This window comes from Marmota flaviventris, chromosome 1 (assembly GCF_047511675.1).
Source record: "Marmota flaviventris isolate mMarFla1 chromosome 1, mMarFla1.hap1, whole genome shotgun sequence".
Classification (NCBI taxonomy): Eukaryota; Metazoa; Chordata; class Mammalia; order Rodentia; family Sciuridae; genus Marmota; species Marmota flaviventris.
Window position 1 is genome coordinate 21,249,570 of NC_092498.1, and position 22,029 is coordinate 21,271,598.

Here is a 22,029-nt window from a genome sequence, read left to right on the forward strand (position 1 = left end):
GGGTGCATGTGTGTCTGCAGGGAGTAGAGGGTCCACCCATGCCACCTCTGCCAACTCTACGTTCAGGAGGTTAACTGCTGCTGGAGGGTGATAAGTGGCAGTTTGATTCAAGCTGGAAAGTCCTTTGAAATAGAAGAAGAGAAGTATTGACTGTGCTTCTCCACAAGTCTTAGAATGGCAGTGTCATCTCAAAGGTTTCCTAAGACTTATCAGTAATAGCATTTGAAGTATGTGTCCTGGCCAATGTATCCTGTATGAAAAAGGAATGTAAGTGCAAAACAATGTAAAAGGCTTCCTGTATGTTTTGTATATGTAAATATACTGAGATTCTGACTTAGAGTCCTCTTTATGAGAACCCACTCATGTCTCTCAGGTTGCCACCATTTCACATGGTCATCTGCCTACAGAAAGGACTTGATCATTTGCCCAGTGGGGGCCAATAAAGGGGGTTTACCTGGAAGTATTGCATTTGTCCTTGAGTTCCTTTTTCCTCTGGCTGAATCTATGACTGTGCTCCTCCAGTATCTTATAGTAAATTGAACAGCTGACCCCTCTTTCAAGGAAGGATGCTGTAGGCCAGGATGCAAGGGGAAGGGTGTCCATACTTCCTAAACAAGTTTTTAATAATAATAGGTCATGCATGAACCTTTTCTTCTGCAACTTCTATAAAACAGGTTTTAATGATTGGTGTCTTTGTCTTCTCTACCATTATTCAGCTGTATTTTGACTTTTATGACAATCAGTGTATACTTTAATGTAAAAAGTTGATCATCTTGGTTCAAGATGCCTCTAAATATTCTGTTCAAGCCAAACAAAGAAGTGGCTATAGGTCATTCTAGAGGAAGATGAGAGTGCTTTAGGTTGTATAACTTCCTCCAAGGGAGTCTGTAAACTGCTGAGGGAAAATGGGTGCAGGGGCCACACCATGTATATGGGGACATTAACTTGTGAACCCAAATCTGAATACTTTGCAAATATAAATGTACTTTTCAGTGAAATAGCAGAAAATATTTGCCAAGAAGAAGGTCTCAGAAAATCCAGGGCAGGTAGTATTTTGTTCCCAATGAGAACTAAAATAAGAACTTCAGGTACAAAATAATATACAGTATATAAATAGGAAACCATCTTCTAGAAGGGAGAGACCATTTAGGATTAAGGTTATGAATAATCCCTAATTATAGTCATGGGCTCGTAGTTTTGGACTGTGTTCTTTTTATGCATCGTTTTGAATCTAGCTTACTCTGGCAGAAGTCCAGACTGTGACAAAATGTTAGTGTGAATTAAAGAAAAATTACTTTTTTAGAGTGTTCTTGTGGAAAGGAAGTTGTTAGTCAGTTTTCCATTACTGTTACAAATACCTGAGATAATCAATTTGTAAAGGGCAGCATTTATTTTGGCTCACAGTTTTGGAGGCTTGAGGCCATGATTGGCCAGCGCTGGTACTTTGGACCTGTGGTGAGACAGTACATCATGGCAGGAACATGTGGCAGGGCAAAACTGCTCAGCTAATCACCAGCCAGGAAGCAAAAGAGAACAGGAAGGGACCAGAGCCACACCCTCGTCACCTAAAGACCCCCTAGGTTCTACCTTGTAAAGATTCTACTGCCTCCCAGTAGTGTCACCCTGGGGACCCAGACTTTAACACATGGGCCTTTGGGAGACACCCAAGGTCCAAACACAGCTGAAGGAAGCCTTGCTTGTTAAATTATGAGTGCCATTTTAATTAATAGTTACATAAAATAGGTGACCAAAATTAATGTTTATTTTCAGAACCAGGTCTTTATGCTGGTTAAGTACTGTTGTCTAGCATATGGTTTGCTAGATTGTAGATCATTCTACTTTCTAAGACAATGCTGTTTATTGCTGAATTATCATTTTATAAAGAATATACTGCTGGATTATCATTACATAGAGTACTTGTGTTTCATAATCTTTCTTGAAATAGCTCACTTTATTCATTCTTTATTTTTATTGAATGCCTTCCAAAAGCTAGACACTACCCACTGTCTGTGTTATCGTGGTACTGAGTTTAATCCTTGCTACATCTCTCCTTGGCTTTGTGACACTCAGTAAATTAATTACACCTTCTGTAAGACTCAGTTTTACATAATTTCTCTGTGCCTCAGCTTCTCTTCTGAACTATAATAATCTATTCCATAGGGTTGTTGTGAGGATTAAATGAGTTATACTTATCAAGTGCTTAGAACTGTACGTGGTACAAAGTATACATAAGAAAATTTTAATTCTTTATCTGTCACACAGATATTATGTACAAGCACAGTTATATTAATTCATATTCACGCTCAGGGATTTATATTGAAATATCAACCTACATTTCCTTCCAAGATTGGAAACAATTAGAACTGAAAATGTTAGATATGTTATGTAGTCTTATTTTTATAAAGTTATAAATGGAGAACTGTATACTTATTCTATCATTATCTTTAATAGTCTAATAATTAGTTTGTTGGATTACCCAGCTCAGCTTTTCTGTTTAAAAGTGTATATGGTAACAGTCTTTTGAAGGCTAGTTCAGCATGTTATGACAAAATATGATGCATTAAAATAAAATTTATGATTAACATTAAAAATGACCTTTGAGGTTGTAGTCACTCATTTTTCTCTTCCAGTGTTTGAGTCTTTCTGAATGAAGTACATTGCAATATTTTGTAGATATTATCTGTATTTAATGGCCACAGTTCAATTTTAGATAAATCGTTTAGTCAAATTGTTTTATCTTAAACAATTGCATTTTCCCATTTATTCCTACCCATTATCTGAGGTTCTTCAACTTTTTCTCAGTAATATAATGACCGTATATATTAAATTATAAAGTAATTTTCTAAGTTAGAATCGTATAGAATTACTTTTGTGTCAACCTATATGAAGATAAATCTGAGTATTTGTGAATGGCCAAATGAGCAGCGTCCAGATTTAGAGAAACTTTTAGGGCTATTGAAAGCCTTAATATAGTAAAAACAAATTAAAGCATTTTAAAATAACTACAAATAAATAGGTTTTAAAAACTGTCCTTATATGGTCATAAAAATGAATAATAGAATGGAAACTAATTCTTGTAGAGGGGGCTTATTCTTAAGGAGGTTTAAGAAATGTGGCATTGGAAACCAGATCAGGATTTTTCCCTGCCTCTGGTATGGTCTCTGATTTCTAATGTTAAAATAAAGGTAGGAATGCCTCTATCTTGAAGGATGATGAAGTTCAATATATAAAAAATGCCTAGGTAAAGTTATCTCTAAAATTCCCCTTCTACTTTCTTAAGACCTTTAAGTTCTTCAGAATGAAACTGAATGGCTGGTTTTTACTCCAGGACTAAAAATACAGAACTGGATTTTATATCAGATACAATGTGAGTTGAATATACATGAGAAGTACCCCACCCCTCATTTAAAAGGACCTGTAATACTATTCATTATAGGAGATTTGACTGGTTTTTAGGAATTCATTTTGCTGGTGCATCTTAAGTCTCCCACCTGATTGGGAATATATTGAGAAAAGCTGAGTTGCTAGGGCTGAGGTGTATGGAAGGCACCAACTGGTATTTGTTTCATTAAGCTTTGGCAAGCTATCCAATTACTTAATGCAAATAAGAAAAGTTTACACTAAACTCCTACTTCTTTGCTTAAAACTCTAGAGAATTTAAATGAGGGGAGATATGTATTTAAAAGCAGGAAATTTAAATGAAACTTAAATCAGGGGCTTAATGTAGAATAATATTAGACCATGAGATCTAAAATAATAAATAGGAAATGCCAATAAATAAAGAGGGGAATATATTCGCTCAAATGGTGGGTGTGTTTTCTTTTGAGATGATTCTCAAATCTTTGGAAACTGAAGTTAAGAATGAGAGACTTGGTTCCGGTCCTTCTTTTACCTAACCGGGGCAGTGAATGCTGCGTTCCCTGGCAGGAAGAGCATCACTCTTCTTCCCAGGGGAATGTTTGTGAGATAACGTGGCTCCTGATGTTTAGCTCCACCATTGGGCAATAGAGTTCACAGAAGTCCAGAGAACAGGGTCTCTCATTTGGCTCAAAAAAAGACAAACTGGTTGGCCACACAGCCATCTGTCTTTCATAGATAATCATTGAATAGAATATCTGGATGGGATCTGAAACCAAGGAGATCAGAGAGGATCTCCAGAAAGAACTGGGAGCTTTTGAACATATAAGCAGTTTTTCTTTGTGAAGTGGTGTACTTCATTAAATGATTTAAATGAATCACTGAAAGAGGAAACTTATTAGAGGAACAAATTGCTGTAAATTAATGTTTTGGAGAGGAGGGTGGGGGAGATGGAGGAACAGTACAATTTAAAAGTTTCTAATCTGTAGCTTTTATTTCTAAAGGCACTTGACAAGCCTCAATTAATGCACCATTTATCTGAAACTGTGTGCTCCAAAATAATCGGAAAGAAAACCTTGTTCTTTGCAGAGGCCATTTAAAGTTCTGGGACCCTTTGAAGGTCAACATGAGACTCTATAATTCTTTCTGGGTATTTCTGGACCTGATTGGAGTTTCTTCTGCCTAAGACAGTTTCTTCTTCTCCATGTAGCTCAGCTAATTCCCTTTAGACATCCAGTCCAATAGTACTGCCCACCCATGTAGTGTCATAGCAACCTTATTTAAAAATAATGCATTTTCCTTTTTTAAAAAATATTTTTTAAGTTATACATGGGCACAATATCTTTGTTTATTTATTTTTATGTGGTGCTGAGGATCGAACCCAGGGTCTCATACGTGCGAGGCGAGCGCTCTACCACTGAGCCACAACCCCAGCCCCTGCATTTTCCTTTTATAATTTAATTAAGCTTCATGAGGGCAGGGACTCTGTCTCTTCCTCACCACTTTATTCTCAATAACCAGAATGGTGCCTCTCACCCAGTGATTATCTACTGGATGAATTCATGAATACCATTTACTCTTACCTAATGTACAGTTTTGGTTAAGTAGTGGGAAGTCTAAGAATTAGTAGAAATATAAGTGTTCACTGAATGAAAATTTGGAGATGATACTTCTCTGTTTTATTTATCCATTGGTACTATTTTTTGCAAGCATTTTTATGGAATGAAATAATATGTTTCAGGTATGGGGTTTGTAAGATATGTAGCTTCAAAGGATCTTACAATTATGTAGTTTAGCCATCAAATTTTAAAGGTGAGAAAACTGAGGTTTATTAGATTCCACAGCTGAGTAGCTATTAGGAAATGAGAGTTTGTTCTGGGTCCTTCTTCTAAACTCCTAACATACAGAATTCTATTTCTTCAGCAATCACTGTGCAGAATAAAATAAACTGTTGGGAATTTGAGCAATTCTATTTGTAAAGATAAATGAAACTAACTCTAAGAATTTATTAAGAAAGAAAAATAATTTTCTTTGTAGTCAATTTGTAGCAGTCTCTCTGAATCCAAAATCAACCACAGTTAGTTAGATGTGGATGTCCCAAGAGCTCTGGAATGTTCACACCCTTCTGTTGTTGGTCATTTACTGTTGTCTGGATTTTATCACATATGTGCTGCATGTATGTTGGACGAGGATCCGGCTTGCTTCTCTGGTTGTTTCACACATCCCTCAGTCTTCTGTTTTCTCTAGGTTGATATTCATACTTGTCTATGGTTACAAGTATGCTGTTCATTTGTTCAATTGTTGACACATGCCTGCATACCTTCAACAAGTTTTTTCTGAGGGCTTCCTATGTGGTAGGATGGTTATAAGTACTAAGTACCTAGCAGTCAACAAAACTAGACCAAGGCCTTCCCTTTATGGAGTTCATGGGCAAATGGGAAGAGAGAAAGGTGAGAGAGACATGCATGGGAAAAGGAAGGGTTGCTAGCGTCTGTAGAGTAAATTTTCTATTTTAGAAGCCCTCGATAATAAAAGTAAAGCAGAACCTCCCATTGGCAAAAAATTGGGAAGAGAAGCTGTTTTGTGGTCACTGTGTGGTTAGTGAGTTGGGGGATTTCCTTCTTCATTTCAGAAAATCTCTGCTTTTCTGTTTCCCTGATCCTGTCCTGGGCGCTGTGGTGGCTACTGCTGGCTGACACTTGCTGAGTTTTTTTGTTGTGCCAGCTTTGTGTACCAGGTTTGTTTAGGAGAAGGCTATGGGGAGGCATCACACCTGCTTATGTCCTCTTGAGAGTGACAGGACTCAGGGAAGCTAAGAGTACTCAGCTGGCAGGTGGAGCCTTGATTCGGACTCAGGACTCCAACTTCATGGTTCATTCATTGGGGGCAGGTATGGCAAACTAAATGACCTTTATTTGTATTATAGCATCAAAGACTTTTGTGCTCATGTTTTTGCTTCTTTTTCATTAAATTGCCCAAATTTATGGTCTTATATTTAATTTGAACCACTTATAACTCCATTGTAATTAAAATTGATATATAAGTAAACTCAATTAGAAAAAAAAGTAGTTGTTGTTAAGTAGTACTTCAAAATTTGATACACCCAATTACATGATAAAATATAGTTTATAGAATTTATTTTTATGTTTATAAATTAATAATGTCATTTTTATGATGTGTGTGTGTATGTGTGTGTGTAAATTGCCTAGCATAGCCGGGTGCTTGTGGTGTACGCCTTTAATCCCAGTGGCTCTGGAGCCTGAGGCAGGAGGATTGTGAGTTTGAAGCCAGCCTCAGCAACTTAGAGAAGTGCTAAGCAACTTAGTGAGACCCTGTCTCTAAATAAAATACAAAAGGTGCTGGGGATGTGGGCTCAGTGGTTAAGCAACCCCAGGTTCAATTTATGACAAATAAATAAGTAAATAAATAAATAAATAAATTGCCTACCATAGTGCTTGGCATGTAGAAAGTAATTCATAAGGATAGTAATGTTATTGTTTTATTTCAATTTCCACCTCGGATGCAAAATAGTTGATGCTTTATTTTTATTTTTTGGTACTGGGGATTGAACTCAGGTGTACTCAACCACTGAGCTACATCCCCAGCCTTATTTGTATTTAATTTAGAGGCAGGGTCTCACTGAGTTGCCTAGCACCTCACTAAGTTGCTGAGGCTGACTTCAAACTCATGATCCTCCTGCCTCAGCCTCCTGAGCTGCTGGGATTACAAGCGTGTGCCATCATGCCTGGGTTTGATGTTTTTTACTTGTAGTAATATACTCACAAAAGTGCTTTAAATGCACAGTTCTGTAATTTTTTTTTTCAGATTTTAAAAACAAAATTTTTTCTTTTTTTAAAATTTATTTTTATTTCTTACATATATGACAATAGTGGAATGCATTACAACCATACTTATCCATTCACAGCACAATTTTTTGTAACTCTGTATATAAAGTATGTTCATGCCAAATTGCTGAGGTCATTAAATCAAATTACAGTTCTATAGTTTGATTTAATGATCTCAGCACTTATCAGTGCAATATGCTCATGTGGACCGCTCCATTTTGATGTCGCTTTCCTTTGGTGTGTCACCAGGATTTGTGAATTGAGCTGTGGCTCTCAAACTTGACCATGTCTCAGAACCCCTGGAGGGCTTGTTAAAAGACTCTCAGAGCTTCTGATTCAGTAGGTGTGAGGTGGGGTCTAAGAACTGGCATTCCTAGCAAGTTCCTAGGTGATGTTGCTACTGGTTTGTGGACCATGCTTTTAGAACAAATGCTCTGGGGAAATGGCATGACTTTTAATTATTGCTGTTCTCTTACATGTCCAGTGGAGTTTGATGTACTGATATCAGTGATGTTGCTGAACTTATTGTATGGTCTTCATGAAATAACAGAGAAATTTGGTTCCTGTATGCATCATTGTATTCATTGCTGAAGGAAGTTTCCTAAAGGTTACCTTGACATTAGGGAATTTCAAAGCATAGGTCTTAATTTGTTTCTGTTCTTCTTTCTTCAAGACATAGAACCACACAGGTTTGTTTTTTATATGTAAAGCATTAAAATTTTGGAATATATCTAATTAGTTTATTTTTATTTTTTTGGTACTAGGGACTGAACCGAGGGTTACTTAACCACTGAGTCACATCTCTAGTCCTTTTTATTTTTCATTTTGAGACAGGGTCTCAGTAGGTTGCTTTGGACCTCACTAAATTGTTGAGGCTGGCTTTGAATTTATAATCCTTCTGCCGCAGCCTCATAAACTGCTGGGATTATAGGCATGTGCCACTGTGCCTGGCTGAAATATATTTTATTGAACAATTTTATGTTATAATTGATTTGTGAGAATTCCAAGAAATCAGGAAGTTATGGCAATTAAAAAATAGTAACAAAAAGTTTTATCTTCTTAGTTTTTTTTAGAGCCTTTTTAAAGCTAAAATTTGAATAAGTAGAATTTGGTGCTCATCATTCACAGTTATAAGATTTCATTCAGTCTTATACCAGTGTAGCAATTTTACCTTTTCCTTTTAAAGCTTAGATTGTACTTTTGGGGATATGATGGTGTAGAAGAGTTATTCTCTCAAAGAAGAAAAGGCAATCAGAAAATCTTTGTCCATGAGATTAGACTAAAATGTTCTCTCATTCAGTGATTACTGAATGCCTTTCTCTGCCAGGCAATATGGCAAAAATCGGTGCCAAAGTAATTTATCTTTATCATGTACAATGAGGGGTTTCAGTGGATTGTAACTTCAGATGGTCTAATTGTGTGATGAGGCTACTGATATTCTTAATGCAATCTTATGCCTTGTTAATAGAATTAGAATTGTATGTAGACCCAGAGAGGTGAGGTTCTGCTGTCTTATTTTGCTAGTTGGTGTGTGGAATGCATGGTGTAGTTTGGATCACAGAGAAGCATTGGAGTCATTCCAGAAGTGAGTTGCCTGCTGTTGAAAGGTGTTGCCGTGTTTGCATATGAGGATTATTGGAAAATGGGAGTAAGATGTTGGGCCAAAATATGTCTTCATTGTGTTAGTAGTTCATCCCTGCTGTGATGTAGCATCCATATGGACAGAGATCTGTCCACCTTGAGCACCATTGTGTCCTCAGTGCTTAACACAGGGCCTGGTGTGTGTTCAATAAATAATTGTATTGAGTCAGTTTGGGGGGAAGAATAATCATCAACCTTCAAATATTTGTTTACCCTCGCTGTGATTCAAGAAAATATTTAAGATGCTAAAGATTGTATATAGCATAACAGATCCCCATGGCTTGTTACTTAGCTTTCTTACTTAAATTTTTAGAGGGTGGATGGGAGCACGAGTGGTAGAATTTTTAGTTGGGGAGATTTCAGTTTTATAGAAGAACTTTTTAAAACTTAGATCTATATGACAGTCAAATCAATAAGCTTTCTCATTGGTGTGAACTGTTTTCTCGAATGTGTGGGTAGAGGCTGCGTGGGAATTTACTTTGGTACCAACTTTTGTAAATTGTGGGTCAAGATGAGGATTTCAGCCATTGATATTCAACAATGGGTATATATCTGCATTTGTATTTAATTATTTCACTTAACAAAAAAATGATGTCAACTGATAAAATATTTTCTAAGTAGACCTTTTTTTTATCTTTTTAGACTAAAGCAAAGCAGGGACCTGGAGCGAGAGAGGGCTGCTGCCAATGAGCAGTTGACCAGAGCCATCCTTCGAGAGAGGATTTCCAGTGAGGAGGAGCGTGCCAAGGCCAAGCACTTGGTGAGTCCTGAAGGTTGATAAAGATATTTTGCCTCCAAGAAAATCTTGGATGTCTGGGAAGAGCTAAGAACTCTGTGCCACTTTACTGTTGAGAATCTTCATGTTCTCTTTGCTTATACTTTCTTGGGTTTTGCCTTTTACAAATACCTGATAATTTAATATTAACCATCAAGGACCCCGCGGTAACTTCAGAAGAATTAAAAGAAAGATCAGCTCACAGACAGGCAAATGTATTATGCTGGGCTGTTAGCATTTTTCTCTCTTTTGGTTTTATTAACTTGAAACCTTTGGGGCCAGCTGACCAGCCTTCTTTTTCTTTCTGCTGGCAACTACCAGATGTTCATCTGGGAAGACTCCAGTGATGTGAGTTAAGGTGGGTCAGTTACTCTCTGGACTTTAGGAAGGGACAGTGTCAAACAAGGGCTTTGTGGAACCATCTTTTAATTTTAAGGGAACCAATAATTTTTTAAATAATTTTTCAATTTTTAAAATGGTATATAAACATCTTTTCAAAAATAGATTGTTAATAGAAGGAAGAAAATTTAAAAGGCACCTGTAAGTCAATCTGTCTGATGTAACCATGGTTTACATTTTTTTCTAGTCTATTACATATTTAAGAATTTGGATAATGCTATATACGGTACTTTCCATCTTGAATATTTTCTTGTATCACAGGTCATTTTTTTTTGAAATGTAGTTTTCAATGACTGAATAATACTCTATCTTTTATATTCAACTCTTGACCAATTGCCCCTTAGTAGGTAAAAGTGGAGCTGCTCTGGTTGAAGCCTGTGCTCCTGACTCTCAGCCCCTTTATCAGCATTCTTAGAATTGCAGATGTGATTCCTCAGAACCTCTAGTCCTCCAGGGACACAGATGAGAACTTAGTGGACAGGGAGATAAGGACCTTATTGTTGAGGACTTTTGAATGCCAGAGCTCCTAGTTCAGTAGGCTGTTGGGAGTTACTAATCTTTGTAAGAAAAGGGTCAATTTCTGTTCTTTCCTAGTCTGTCTGTCGCTCTTTTTACAGTGTTCATTAATACTGGAAAATATTTCATTAATTTTAGGAAGTTTGACATTTTTTCTTCCCATTTTTTAAATGATATATAATAATTGCACATATTTAGAGAGTCCAGGGTGATAACTCAGTATGTGTATATAACACACAATGGTCAAATCTATGTAGTTAGCATTTTTCTTTCCTTAAACAGTTATCTTTTTTTGTGTGTGTGTTGGGAAGCTTCAAACCCTTGAACTATTCTCTCCTATTGTTTATTTTGAAGTATTTTTTTTTTTAAGTTGTCAATGGACCTTTATTTTATTTATTTACTTACGTGCGGAGCTGAGAATTGAACCTGGTGTCTCGCACATGCTAGGCAAGCACTCTACCACTGAGCTACAGCCCCAGCCCCTCTTTCCCATTCTTTACCTCACTAATGTTTATTTGAAAAGCTAACCTAAGACCAGGTGCAAGTAGAGAAAAGAAAAGGAAAGTTAATATACTATAATAAACCTATTTGTTCGTGACTGATGCAGAGTAGATGTTAAGCTAGAACAGAGGTGATAGACCAGAAAAGAATTGTCAGTGGGCTCACTGGCAGCCATACACTGAGTGGGACTGAGAGAGTAAGTGAGGGAGAAGGAAAGTCAGTCACTGCGGAAGAGGAATAATTTCAGAATGAAAGACACCAAGTGTTGAATAATCTAATTGATGATTATGCCTGCTCTGTGTCTAAGCTGAAGGGTTTTTTTGAGGAAGTAAGAAAAACGTCAGGCATGTGGGTTGAAGCGCCATTTCCATGCCTGTTGAAGTCTCCCAACTTAAAGGATAAGGATGGAGTGGAGAGGGGGGTTAATAGTGCTCATGTTTGAGAAAGGTGCAGAAGGAAAATTCTTTTTCCAGTGGGCAGAAGAATTTTTGTTTTGCATTTTCATCTGCTTTTTGGCCTTTTGCATCTTAGACTTTTTTCTCTTACTACCTGAATTTGAATATAATGTCTTCTTCACTTAGTTTAAGATTTTAAAACCCCAAAACTCACTAAACGTACACACTTAGGCAAGCACACACACACACACACAGCCAGGTACATGAAGAGGAGAGTGTTCACAAAAAATGCGAAAGTAGAAAAAGATTTCTTATCCAAAAGTAACTTAAATATTATATTATATAGTATGGTTGGAACAGTGTATATTCAGCCCATATTCTCTTTCTACCTAATAAATCTTGTCTATTGTATTTGTTTGTTTATTTATTTTTGTTTAGCTGGTCAAGCATAAGAAACTGATACTATACATTCTATTTTGTAGATCTCTTTCTTACTGATTCTTGTATTGTATGGTATAGATGGCAAATTACAGTACTCACAACTCCTAAATTTCACCATCTATCATAATATTGGCCAAATAGAGTCCTCAAAGCACTAAGGGGATACAAGTAGAATTTATATAGTTGGATGCTAGCTCATTCAGAGGTCCCTTCCTAGCTTGAATGTTCCATTCTATTTGAATGTATGTTATGGCCCGTAGCTGCTGATGGCAATTAAGGTGCTGGATAATTCTGGATATTGGATAATTTATTGACCATATTTTTTCCATTATTAACATTTGATAATACAGAAAACATAACTATTTATTGAAAAAAGATGAGAAATTAAATCCAAAAAAATATTAAAATCAACTTAGTATCATCATGCAAAGATAATGATGTTAATATTCCAGTTTATTATTTAAATAGTTTTTTTCACTTGCCAAAAAGTTTGTGTATTTATATTTGTATGTGTAAATGTGTTAGGCCAAACATAGATAATAGAGTGCATATTTTTGTACTCTTATATTATTAAACCTTCTCATTTGAAGACATTTAGACTATGTGGTGAAAGTCTTTGTATCTATAAATGTGGTTTTGTGTGATCACTTTTTAATGATTGAATGTATTTCAATGCATTTTTCTCTAATTATTAAACTTGTACACGATTATTATAGAAAAAAATATAAAAATTACTAAGAAAATAATTATGTCATTTATTATTAATGGTTAGAGGTACAAAATTCTTTGTAACTCCTCCATATATATTCCATATAGACTTTAAGCTTTCAGATTCTACATCCCAGTGCACTCTGAAACAGAATCATGTGGTGTGAACTGCAAGCCTGCTCTTGTACCATATCCCTTGATTCCCCATGGAGGGGTAGGTCTCTTCCAAACCCACAGTTCATATGAGAGTCACCCCAAGGATGTTAGTATTATCCTGCTGTGAGTGCTGGCCCCCTGTTGCTTAACCCTAATATGTGGGCTCTTTGAATGATGGCCAAATATTGCTTTGTTCCTTTTTATTTTGAACCCAGGCATTGCAGCCTGCAAGAAAGTAGAGTTGGATTTCCTACATTTGAAATAATTAGACAGCAAGAGACCTAGGGTTGGAATTGGAAGGCCGTAAGTTGAGCATCCCTTGTCTGAAATGCTTGGGACCAGAAGTGTTTGGGATTTTTTACTTTTTTGGGATTTGAAATATTTATACTAATGTGATATCTTGGGGATGGGAACCCAGTCTAAAGATGAAATTCATATATGTTTCTTACACAAATGTATGCATATAAGGTGAAGATAATTTTATCCAGTATTTTTAGTGTGTCTGCATTTTGACTGTGGTCCATCACATGAGATTAGGTGGCATTTGCCACTTTGACATTATGCCAGCAATCAAAATATTCTGGATTTTGGAGCATCTTGGATTTTAGCTGTGTGCTCAACTTGTACAGTGACATACAGCTATTCCCTTTCCCCATTCCTCCTGCTCACTAACAATTGGTGTTTAGATCACTGTCCCCAGAATTGCCAGTCCAGGCTTCTCCTCCCACAGCTGTTGTAGCAGCTGGCTTTATTGTAGAGACAGGATGGCCTTGTCATTGAAGTTTTAACATTGAGTTAGATCAAAACTCTTCCCCTTTGGAAGAATTGCTTTGGGTGGGCAAGCTGTTACTTCCATTCTAGATCCTAGGAAGAGTATACCAGCCCCTCTATCCTGCACTGACTGATGCGGATATTTTAATCAGCTCATTTTATCCACCATCCTCTCATGGTTTTACCTGCCTGTGTAAGCAAAATTCATGTTAAAGATATGCTGCTTAGAAACAGGAAAGCACCTCGGTAAAGAATGAAGACTAATTAAAAGGACAGGACCAAGAAACTCTGAAGTTAATATGATTTGACATTTTGTGTGTCTTTAAGATCTTGTACATGTTATCTGCTATTTGATATGTCATTGGAATTTTTTAAATTAAATAATAATAGGTTTTTAAACTTGTTATTGTATTTGATTTCTTTTCTAAAGTGATTCAAATTTTGATTCACTTTTTCTGTTATTAAATTTTGTTAGTTTAATTTTAGTTACGTATTATTATTCATCACCACTCTATGCAGTATTTTCTGTTTTTTTTTTAAATTTAAACTTTAACCTTCAATTTATTTACATAAGGCAGTATTTATTTAAATATTCTGGAGTGTATAAACCTGAATATGAAATGGTTTCCTTCACTTTAGAACAGATGTTTTACTGAGTACTTACTATTTGAAAATTACGGGGCTAGGTACTAAAGGTGTAGAAATGAAAGGACAAAATGTCCTTAGGAAATTCACTGTATAACACAGGAGTCTACTACATTAGAAATAATGCTTGCAAGGGCAATGTCTATTATTAAGCTATGCTACTTATTGTCTTATGAAAATTCTCATTTTTTTTGAAAGCAGGAACTTTGTCTTGTAGCTCATTATATCTGCATTTGTTCCTCCAACATAGTTTAAATGCCTAATATTTGTTGATTGAATTAATGCATGAATACATATTTGTTAATTGAATAAATGAATCAGTGAATCTACTCAAGCCCTGGAAGCAGTAGGAGAGGAAATGGAGAAGAATGGAAAGGGTTTTCTGTGAAGTGGTGCCTGAGCTGAATCTTCAGGTATGGGTGGGTATTGTCCCTAAGGTGAATGAGTGGGAATGGTGTAGCCTTGGACAATTGTAGACAGAAGCATGGTTGCGTGGGGACAGTGGAACACTACAGAGAGTTGTTGAGTGGGAAGAATAGGGCACCAGAGTGGAAGGATGAGGCAGAAGTAGTTGGTGGAGCTAAGATTGCAGAGGAAACCTGTGCCTGCAAAGAACCCTGGACTAGGGATGTAGAAGTATTTGAAGCAGGGCAATGAATGGTTGAAAACATTTTGATGGCTCACAGTGATGTGTGAAGGAAAGAACAGAGAAGATGTGACTGGAAGCATAGAGACCAGGGGAGAGGACCTGGCATTAATCCAGGTGAGAACAGGTGGTACCTGAACTAGGGCAGTTCTCACAGGGATGCAGAGAAGAGATGTAGAAATATTTGGGAAATAGTATTACTAGGGTCTTAAGTTTTAAAGATTGAGAGAAGCATCAAGGCGAGCTACAAGGTTTTTAATATCAGTAGCTCTATATCACTTTTAATAGAAATTTTATCAGCTTTTAAAAAATGTCCTGGGTTAAATGTACATTGTAAAGTATAGAATTGGGGAAAGTCCTGGCCTCAGATACTGCATCATTATTTTTAGCTCTTGATGAGAACGTTCAATCAGTAGGTTCTTTGGTCTCTTTCTTTGTTTTTCTCCATCACAAATTTATTAAACACCTACTATGTACTAGGTACTGGAGGTTGCTGGGGCTGCAAATTAGACCTGGTTGCTTTTCTCAGAGAATCCAGTGGTCTTTGTGAGGAAGGTCATCCTTACCTTGGATTTTCTTCTTTTACCTATGTTTGAATTTGTAAAACCTCATACTGTTTAGAAAAACGTAACACTAAAAAAACCGGGTGCATAAACGCATAAGTTTAGTTTTTGCAAATTTAAGTGACTGTTTCACCAAAATGTCACTTTTCATCCCCAGTTTCCTTTTTGTCTGAAATGCACCAGTGAAGCAATCAAGAAGAAGAATTGATTAATTTTGTGCTGTGTGCTTTTCAGTTCTGTGTTTTCTTTGTGCTTCAAACTGTGACAGTTGAAATTTTATGTTAAAAGAGAAAAAGGTTTTGAATTTAGGGTATGGAGGAAAATGACTAAATTAAAGGGAGTAGATAAGAATACTTCTGCTGTCCAGATGTAAGTGAGGTTCTGCCCAAGGGCAAATGATACAACTAGGGTTTGTAATTCTGAAAGGAGTGAACAAGATTTATGTATACAAGCGGCATGAGAGAGTGATCACTTGCAATTAGCAAGGTGAATGAAGTTGTATGGTGACAATGATTATCTTGGGTTCTTTTATTGGACACTTAACGATGATTGTTTAAAAAATTTCTCTGTTTTTGGGTGCAGTTTAGTACTTTGACTATAACCTCTATTAAAGTTTTCCCTCTGGTTATATAAGCTGTGTGCTGGTTTTCTTGCCCCAGTTATTTGGATATGTGTAGAGTATTTGTTTGCTTTGATCGCCAAAAATGAAGTTAATGATTTTGAGCTTTTACTTTTGAAGACTATTTAAATATACAATTTCCATTTTATGTTCGAGGGATTTGAGCCTGGTTTAAGATATTTTCCTCAAGGTTATTGGTGAGTGCAGGGTCTGGAATCCATCTGCAAGTCCCATTCTTTCTACTCTTGCTCAGTTAATAGCTTACCAGGAACTTCAAAGGGCAGCATCCCTCAAGACAGGTGAGGGCAGAGGCACACTGTCGTTTTGCCTCCAGTGCATTTGGATTTAGCAGGGCCTTACAGTTTCCAAGACAAAACATTCGGAGTCTCTTTTCCTCTTTTCTGTTCTTTGTTATCACATGTGGTCTTGCTTCCTGTGCATTATGGCAGCATTATTATTGTTGGCTGGAATGCACACAACCCTGTGAAGAGATTGTTAATCAGCTATTCTGTGGAGTGCAGGCAGCTTCAGGTATGGTTGCTACTGCAGTGGGAGGGGAGAAACATGGTTTGTTCCGTTTGCCTGCCTAGCTTGAATGTGTAGAGCCCAAAGAATGAGTAGGTTTGCAATTATAGATTTAAATATTGTCTGTATGCTGAAATCTTGCCCAGATGAATGTATTTCTTAAATGTGCTTTATTGAACCCCCTTCTTTTCAAGACAGGCTGAAATACCCAGGATTTTAAAAATCACTAAATTGCCTTAGAGAAGCATGATACCATGTTGACCAGACATTGAGAGACCTGGAGGAAGAGAATGGCCAAGTGCTCTTTTAGTAGCGTAGATTAAACTGCCTCGTTAAGATGGGTAAACCTACCCAGTGAACACAATCTAAAGATGACTACAGTTTGCTTATGTTGGCTTTCTCCAAAGGATTATCTTAGACTGTGTGACCTTGTTGAGAAAGTGATTAGAGAGGAAGACAGCGCAATCGAGTATAATGCCATGGAAGGACTTGGAGAAAGAATGAGACATATTTGAAGGCAGCTGTGGGGACCAACTCTACTTAAAATGTGTTCGTCATATTTTCATTTTAAGTGTACTTTGGAAAATTCATCAAGTTGCTTGCAAACCGACTGGCTCAGGGTAACTTCTCTTGAGTGGTGTCCTATGTTGTAGTGCTGCCATTAATAGCTTATTGACATCCTATCACTTGGGTCATTATGGGTGTCCAGGTGAGATATGGAGAGCACTGAGTGAAAATCCATAGGTAACTAAGGTGCAAAAGGCTGGTTATAATTCCATCTCTTTATAATGACTTGGCATTTATTGTTAATGTATTTGCTTCACGGCCTGCTCGGAAATGAACTGTCATTAGGCCTTGGAATTTTATTGAACCAATGTCATAATCTTATTTCCTATTGAAGAGGCTAAGAAATGTGGCTCTCCGTGTTTGCTTTAACCTGTAACATATTAAGAATTTAACATAAGCATAATCAAGTCTGTCAGTTCTTGCAAATCCCAAGTAAGTATTTTGCACGTTGTGTTTTGACTGAGACCAAGGCAGATGAATTCCTTTTTGTTCAATAGTAATCTTTCCATTTTACCTTCATGGCAAGTCTCAAGACTGTCAGTTCTGATACAGTCTTTGTGAATTGCTTTCAACCTATTATGTGGGGACCCATGGTTTAGTGAATTCAGTAGAAAATTGAATAGCAGTATTGTTTACTGTGTGATATACCATGTGTAATGAGAGCTGTTTCAGTTTTGTGTATTGGACATTAATGAACATTCCAGTTCAGTGTTTCTTTCTTTTATGTATTCTTGCTTTTACTGCTTAGATTCGATTCCTAAATGGAAGTGAGTTATGTCCTTTCTGTGTTCTTGATGAACTGACCCATGCCCTGCTCCTGAGTGGGGGAATGTTTATTATATGGTTAAGGGGGAGAACCAACCTTGGGGTTATTCCCCTATAACCATAAGGCATTCTCCATTTTATTCCAATGTGACTCACTCTGCTCTTTTCTTTGCTAACTATAGTTTAAGGATGACTTCTCCTGAAAATACCGAGGGGCAGAATTACCAAATGAAATAAGCCCTCCATTCTCTAGAGAGCAGGAATCTGTTTACAAACCTGCAGTATTTATTACATACCTCATTTAGTCCATTTATCATTTTAATAGAAAAATGAGTCATTTTAGATGATTCTGAAATAATTCGAGGTAAGCTATATAGCCCCAGGCAGAATATGATTTACTCAGACAGTACCAAGCTATTTTTAAAAAATATAATGGAATGATCAGCACCAATATTTTATGATTACTTATGGTAAACTTATTAAATATCTTCATTGTCATAGAAATTTGTTGATTAAACATTTGGAGTTTTCTAGCTAGTGTTCTCCCTTCTGTCTCTTATGACAAATGGGTCAGAGTTTAATACTTCGCTGTGTCTAAATATTCTTTGCTTGTCCCAAACAGAATGTAAATTTAATTCTAGATTTGTATTTAATATTCTATTGATAGAAAAGGTCACTAATCAGTGTCATGGGCCAGTTTAATTGGAGATCATAAAACCAACTTAATATACATTTTCTGCTTAGAAATTAAAATTATCTTTTTATAGTTTCCTTAGCACAGTGTGTGCAACTATTTTGAATCCTGCCTTATTGATCTAGAGATCACATATTTGACTCCCCAGAACATAGCTAGCTGATCACTGGAACCATAGCTTCAAACCTGAAAGAAGTTACAAAGTGTTCCTAGTTAGTGTCATAAGTTTTTGCATCTAGTGTCTCATGGTAGGACATGTATCATTCCTGTTAGAGATGATCAAACAGTTGTTTAAAGAGACCATGAACCTCAGTGTTGCACAGAAATACAGCCAGGACTACGATTCAGAACATTAGGGCCTAGGTGATATGATTCCAGGTATGATTTAGCTAATTGATTATTATTATTTTAACCTGTAGTGAATTTGATTCATTATATGGAACAGGAACATGGACAAAGTAGAAATTACTGCAGATATAAAAAAGATACAGAAATCATATCTTTAACGCACATGCACAGGAACTATATGGATACATGCATTATGGGCCTGCTCGGCATAGAGGTAGACAACCTTGACCACCCTATTAGGCCTCTGTGTTGTTGCTTAGAGAAATAGTGTATTCATAATTATAATATTATCGAGATTAGGATTAATCTGTTTCAGAGCAGGGCATCCAGAAATATGTAATAGAACTACCTAAACCATTCTGAATTTTAAAAGTTATGGCAAAACAAGTTATAAATTTCCATGTTAAAAAAATTGTCTCACATGAGTCCGTACAGTGCAAAGCATACTGGTTATATGAATGAATTTCAATGTCACTTTTTGATGTGCTCAAGAAAAAACATTTTGTTATAGGTTGACATAATTTGGGAGAAACTTTTCATTTTTTAAATCTATAGTGTGAAGTCTTTATTTACATGGGAGGGAATAGATGATGTTTGTTGAGGACAATGGAGATAGGCATGCTGCAACAGGTTATTTTAAAGAGTCAATGTGATAGATATTAGCAGTACACACTTGACTCATGCAGTGGATTCAATCAATCTTGTATTTTTTATTTCATTTTATGAGAAACTTAAAGTAAAGATACTCTACAGGTTTGTCTTGTAAACTCAAACTCTGAATAGAATTCAAATAACATGCCATTAACCATTTTTGAGATTCATTGAGTTAATAGAAAAAGAAACAAAAAATTAAGGACATAGTTATATAATCATTAATGTATTTTCCAGTTATACTTTCTAGGTGAAGGAGTAATTCTTATTGACAGCAGGTTATAAAAATTAGTTTATTTTCCCCTAAAATACATTATTTCCACCTAGGTCTGGCAGAATGAGGAGAAAGAGCTGGTAACTGATTTTTTTACTTTACATTTGCTATTGCAAAAATAAAAAATTGATTGTAAACATTGCTGGATTGTGTGTGTGTAATTTATTTGTATTGGTAAATAAAAAGACAGTATAAGAAAGTAAAATTTTTAAATTTATTTCTTAAGTGTCTGTCTTGATGTTTTTTTTTGCTTACAGAAAAGTTTTGAGAATAGTGCAAAGAATTTAACTTACCGTTATCTCTTTTTATACATTTACTAGTCTTGCTTTATCATTTATATAAATATCTGTCTGAATTTGTATAGTCATATATCTTGTATGCCTAGGGGCCATCATTTTGCCTGGGTTGCACACGCTATCCTCACTTGCCCTTTAATACTTCCTCTTAAAAGTCAATACGTGTTTCTGATGTAAGCAAATTTGGTTGTCAAAATGAAGAAACTTAACAGTAATGGTTATTTTAATCTTTAATCAGATTCTAATTTTTATCAAATCTCTCTAACAGTGTTTTTATGGCAGACTTTTTGACCTCATAGAGGATTTATTCTAGGATCAGGCATAGCAACTAGTTATGGGACTTAAAATTCCACCATAAGCATGAGTTGCAAACAGCAGGGTTAGGATGACCTTCTATGTTAACTGGGATCCATGAACTTCTGCCGTCATTGCTAGAGTTTTAGAAAGAAAAAAGTAGGATGCCCCCACCAAACAAACAAGAAACAGAAACAATAAAACCGCAAGAGGAGAGATGAAAGGTGTCATTCATACATATAGATTAATATTCTATATTATGAGTTAATTAAGGAAAAATGTTTTGGAAATTTCCTTTTCATGAACCAAAAATGCTATAGCAGTCATCTAAGTTGTGTCATTGAACACCATTAGAAAATGAACTTCTTTCCTATTTTTCTACAGTTTTTTGAGTAGTAATTTCTTATGAAATAGCCTCCTCTCTGTCCCTCTGCCCCTCCTTTCAGGTTATACTACATGTAATTTTAGTCAAATTGCTTCCTTTTCTTTATGCCTTTTGTTTCCATCTGCTTAAAATGAGGACAAGGTCTTTAATGTATTTCTCTTTCAAGTCTGTTGCCTTGATGAATAAATATATAAATACAGGGGTTCTTAGAGAATTCAAAATTCTATATACTTATAAATTGACTTTTCATAAAAGTAATTTTGTTTTATGAATAGGTTACCAATTCCAGGAGACACATCTATTTTAATTTTCTTTAGTTATTAAAAAAGTCCATTTCAAAAAAAGAAAAGAAAAATAGTTAAAGTTGAAAGCCTCTATTTTCTTGGTTAAATTGGGTTTTTGTTATTGAAAACTTATTCTGATTAGTAGAGGTACCTTGGTCACAGGCACAGATATAAATGTTCTTAGACAGTCACTGTATTGAAAGGTCAAAATGAGATGAGTCTCCTTTTTGAAAATAAGAGGATAGGATATTTGTTTGTTGGCTTAGAATGAAAACTCGGAGCCTCATTAGAAAAATAAATTTAAATTGATATTTAAAAATGTGTGCAACCAAATTAAAAGGAACAGAAAGTGGTCTACTTTATGCCTCAATGAAATGACTATTAAATTAAGTGTCCTAAATTTGCCAATATGGATGAATCTGAAAGACATTATGGTGAGTGAAATAAGCTAGACAATAAAAAAAAAGACAATTACTGTATGATTTCATATGTGGAACCTGGAAGAGTTGAACTCATGTAAGTGGAGATTGGAATGGCTGGGAGTTGGAGAAAATGGGAAGATATTGGTCTTCCAAACTTTCAGTTGTGAGATTAATAGGTTCTGTGTATCTAATGTAAAATGTAGTGACTACAGTCAATAATAATAAATTGTGCATTTAAAATTAGTTGTGGAAATAGATCTTAAATATTTTCACCATACACAAAAAAGTAACTGTATGAGGTGACAAATGTGTTAGTTAATGTAATTATGGTAACAATTTTATGATGTATGCATATTTTACCCATCATGTTTTTCATTTAAAATATATATATAATTTTTATTTATCAAATATAACTCAGTAAAGCTGGGGAATAATAAAAGAATCGGTGGGAAAAAATATCATCTTAATTTCTGTATTATAGTCAGTTAGCCCTTTTGCTTCCTCTAAGCTCAAAAATTCATTTTTTTTCGAATGTTTACTGTATTT

The 22,029-nt window shown here is 35.7% G+C and overlaps 1 protein-coding gene across 1 annotated transcript in view; it reads left to right on the top strand.

The window, feature by feature from the left end:
- The window catches only part of Chchd3 (coiled-coil-helix-coiled-coil-helix domain containing 3), a 268,160-nt gene that overhangs the window by 90,211 nt on the left and 155,920 nt on the right, over positions 1-22,029 (top strand). Inside the window, exon 4 of the mRNA XM_027950153.2 lies at positions 9,486-9,603. Within this exon, the coding sequence (XP_027805954.1) occupies positions 9,486-9,603 (118 nt within the window). The remainder of the gene's footprint in view (positions 1-9,485; positions 9,604-22,029) is intronic.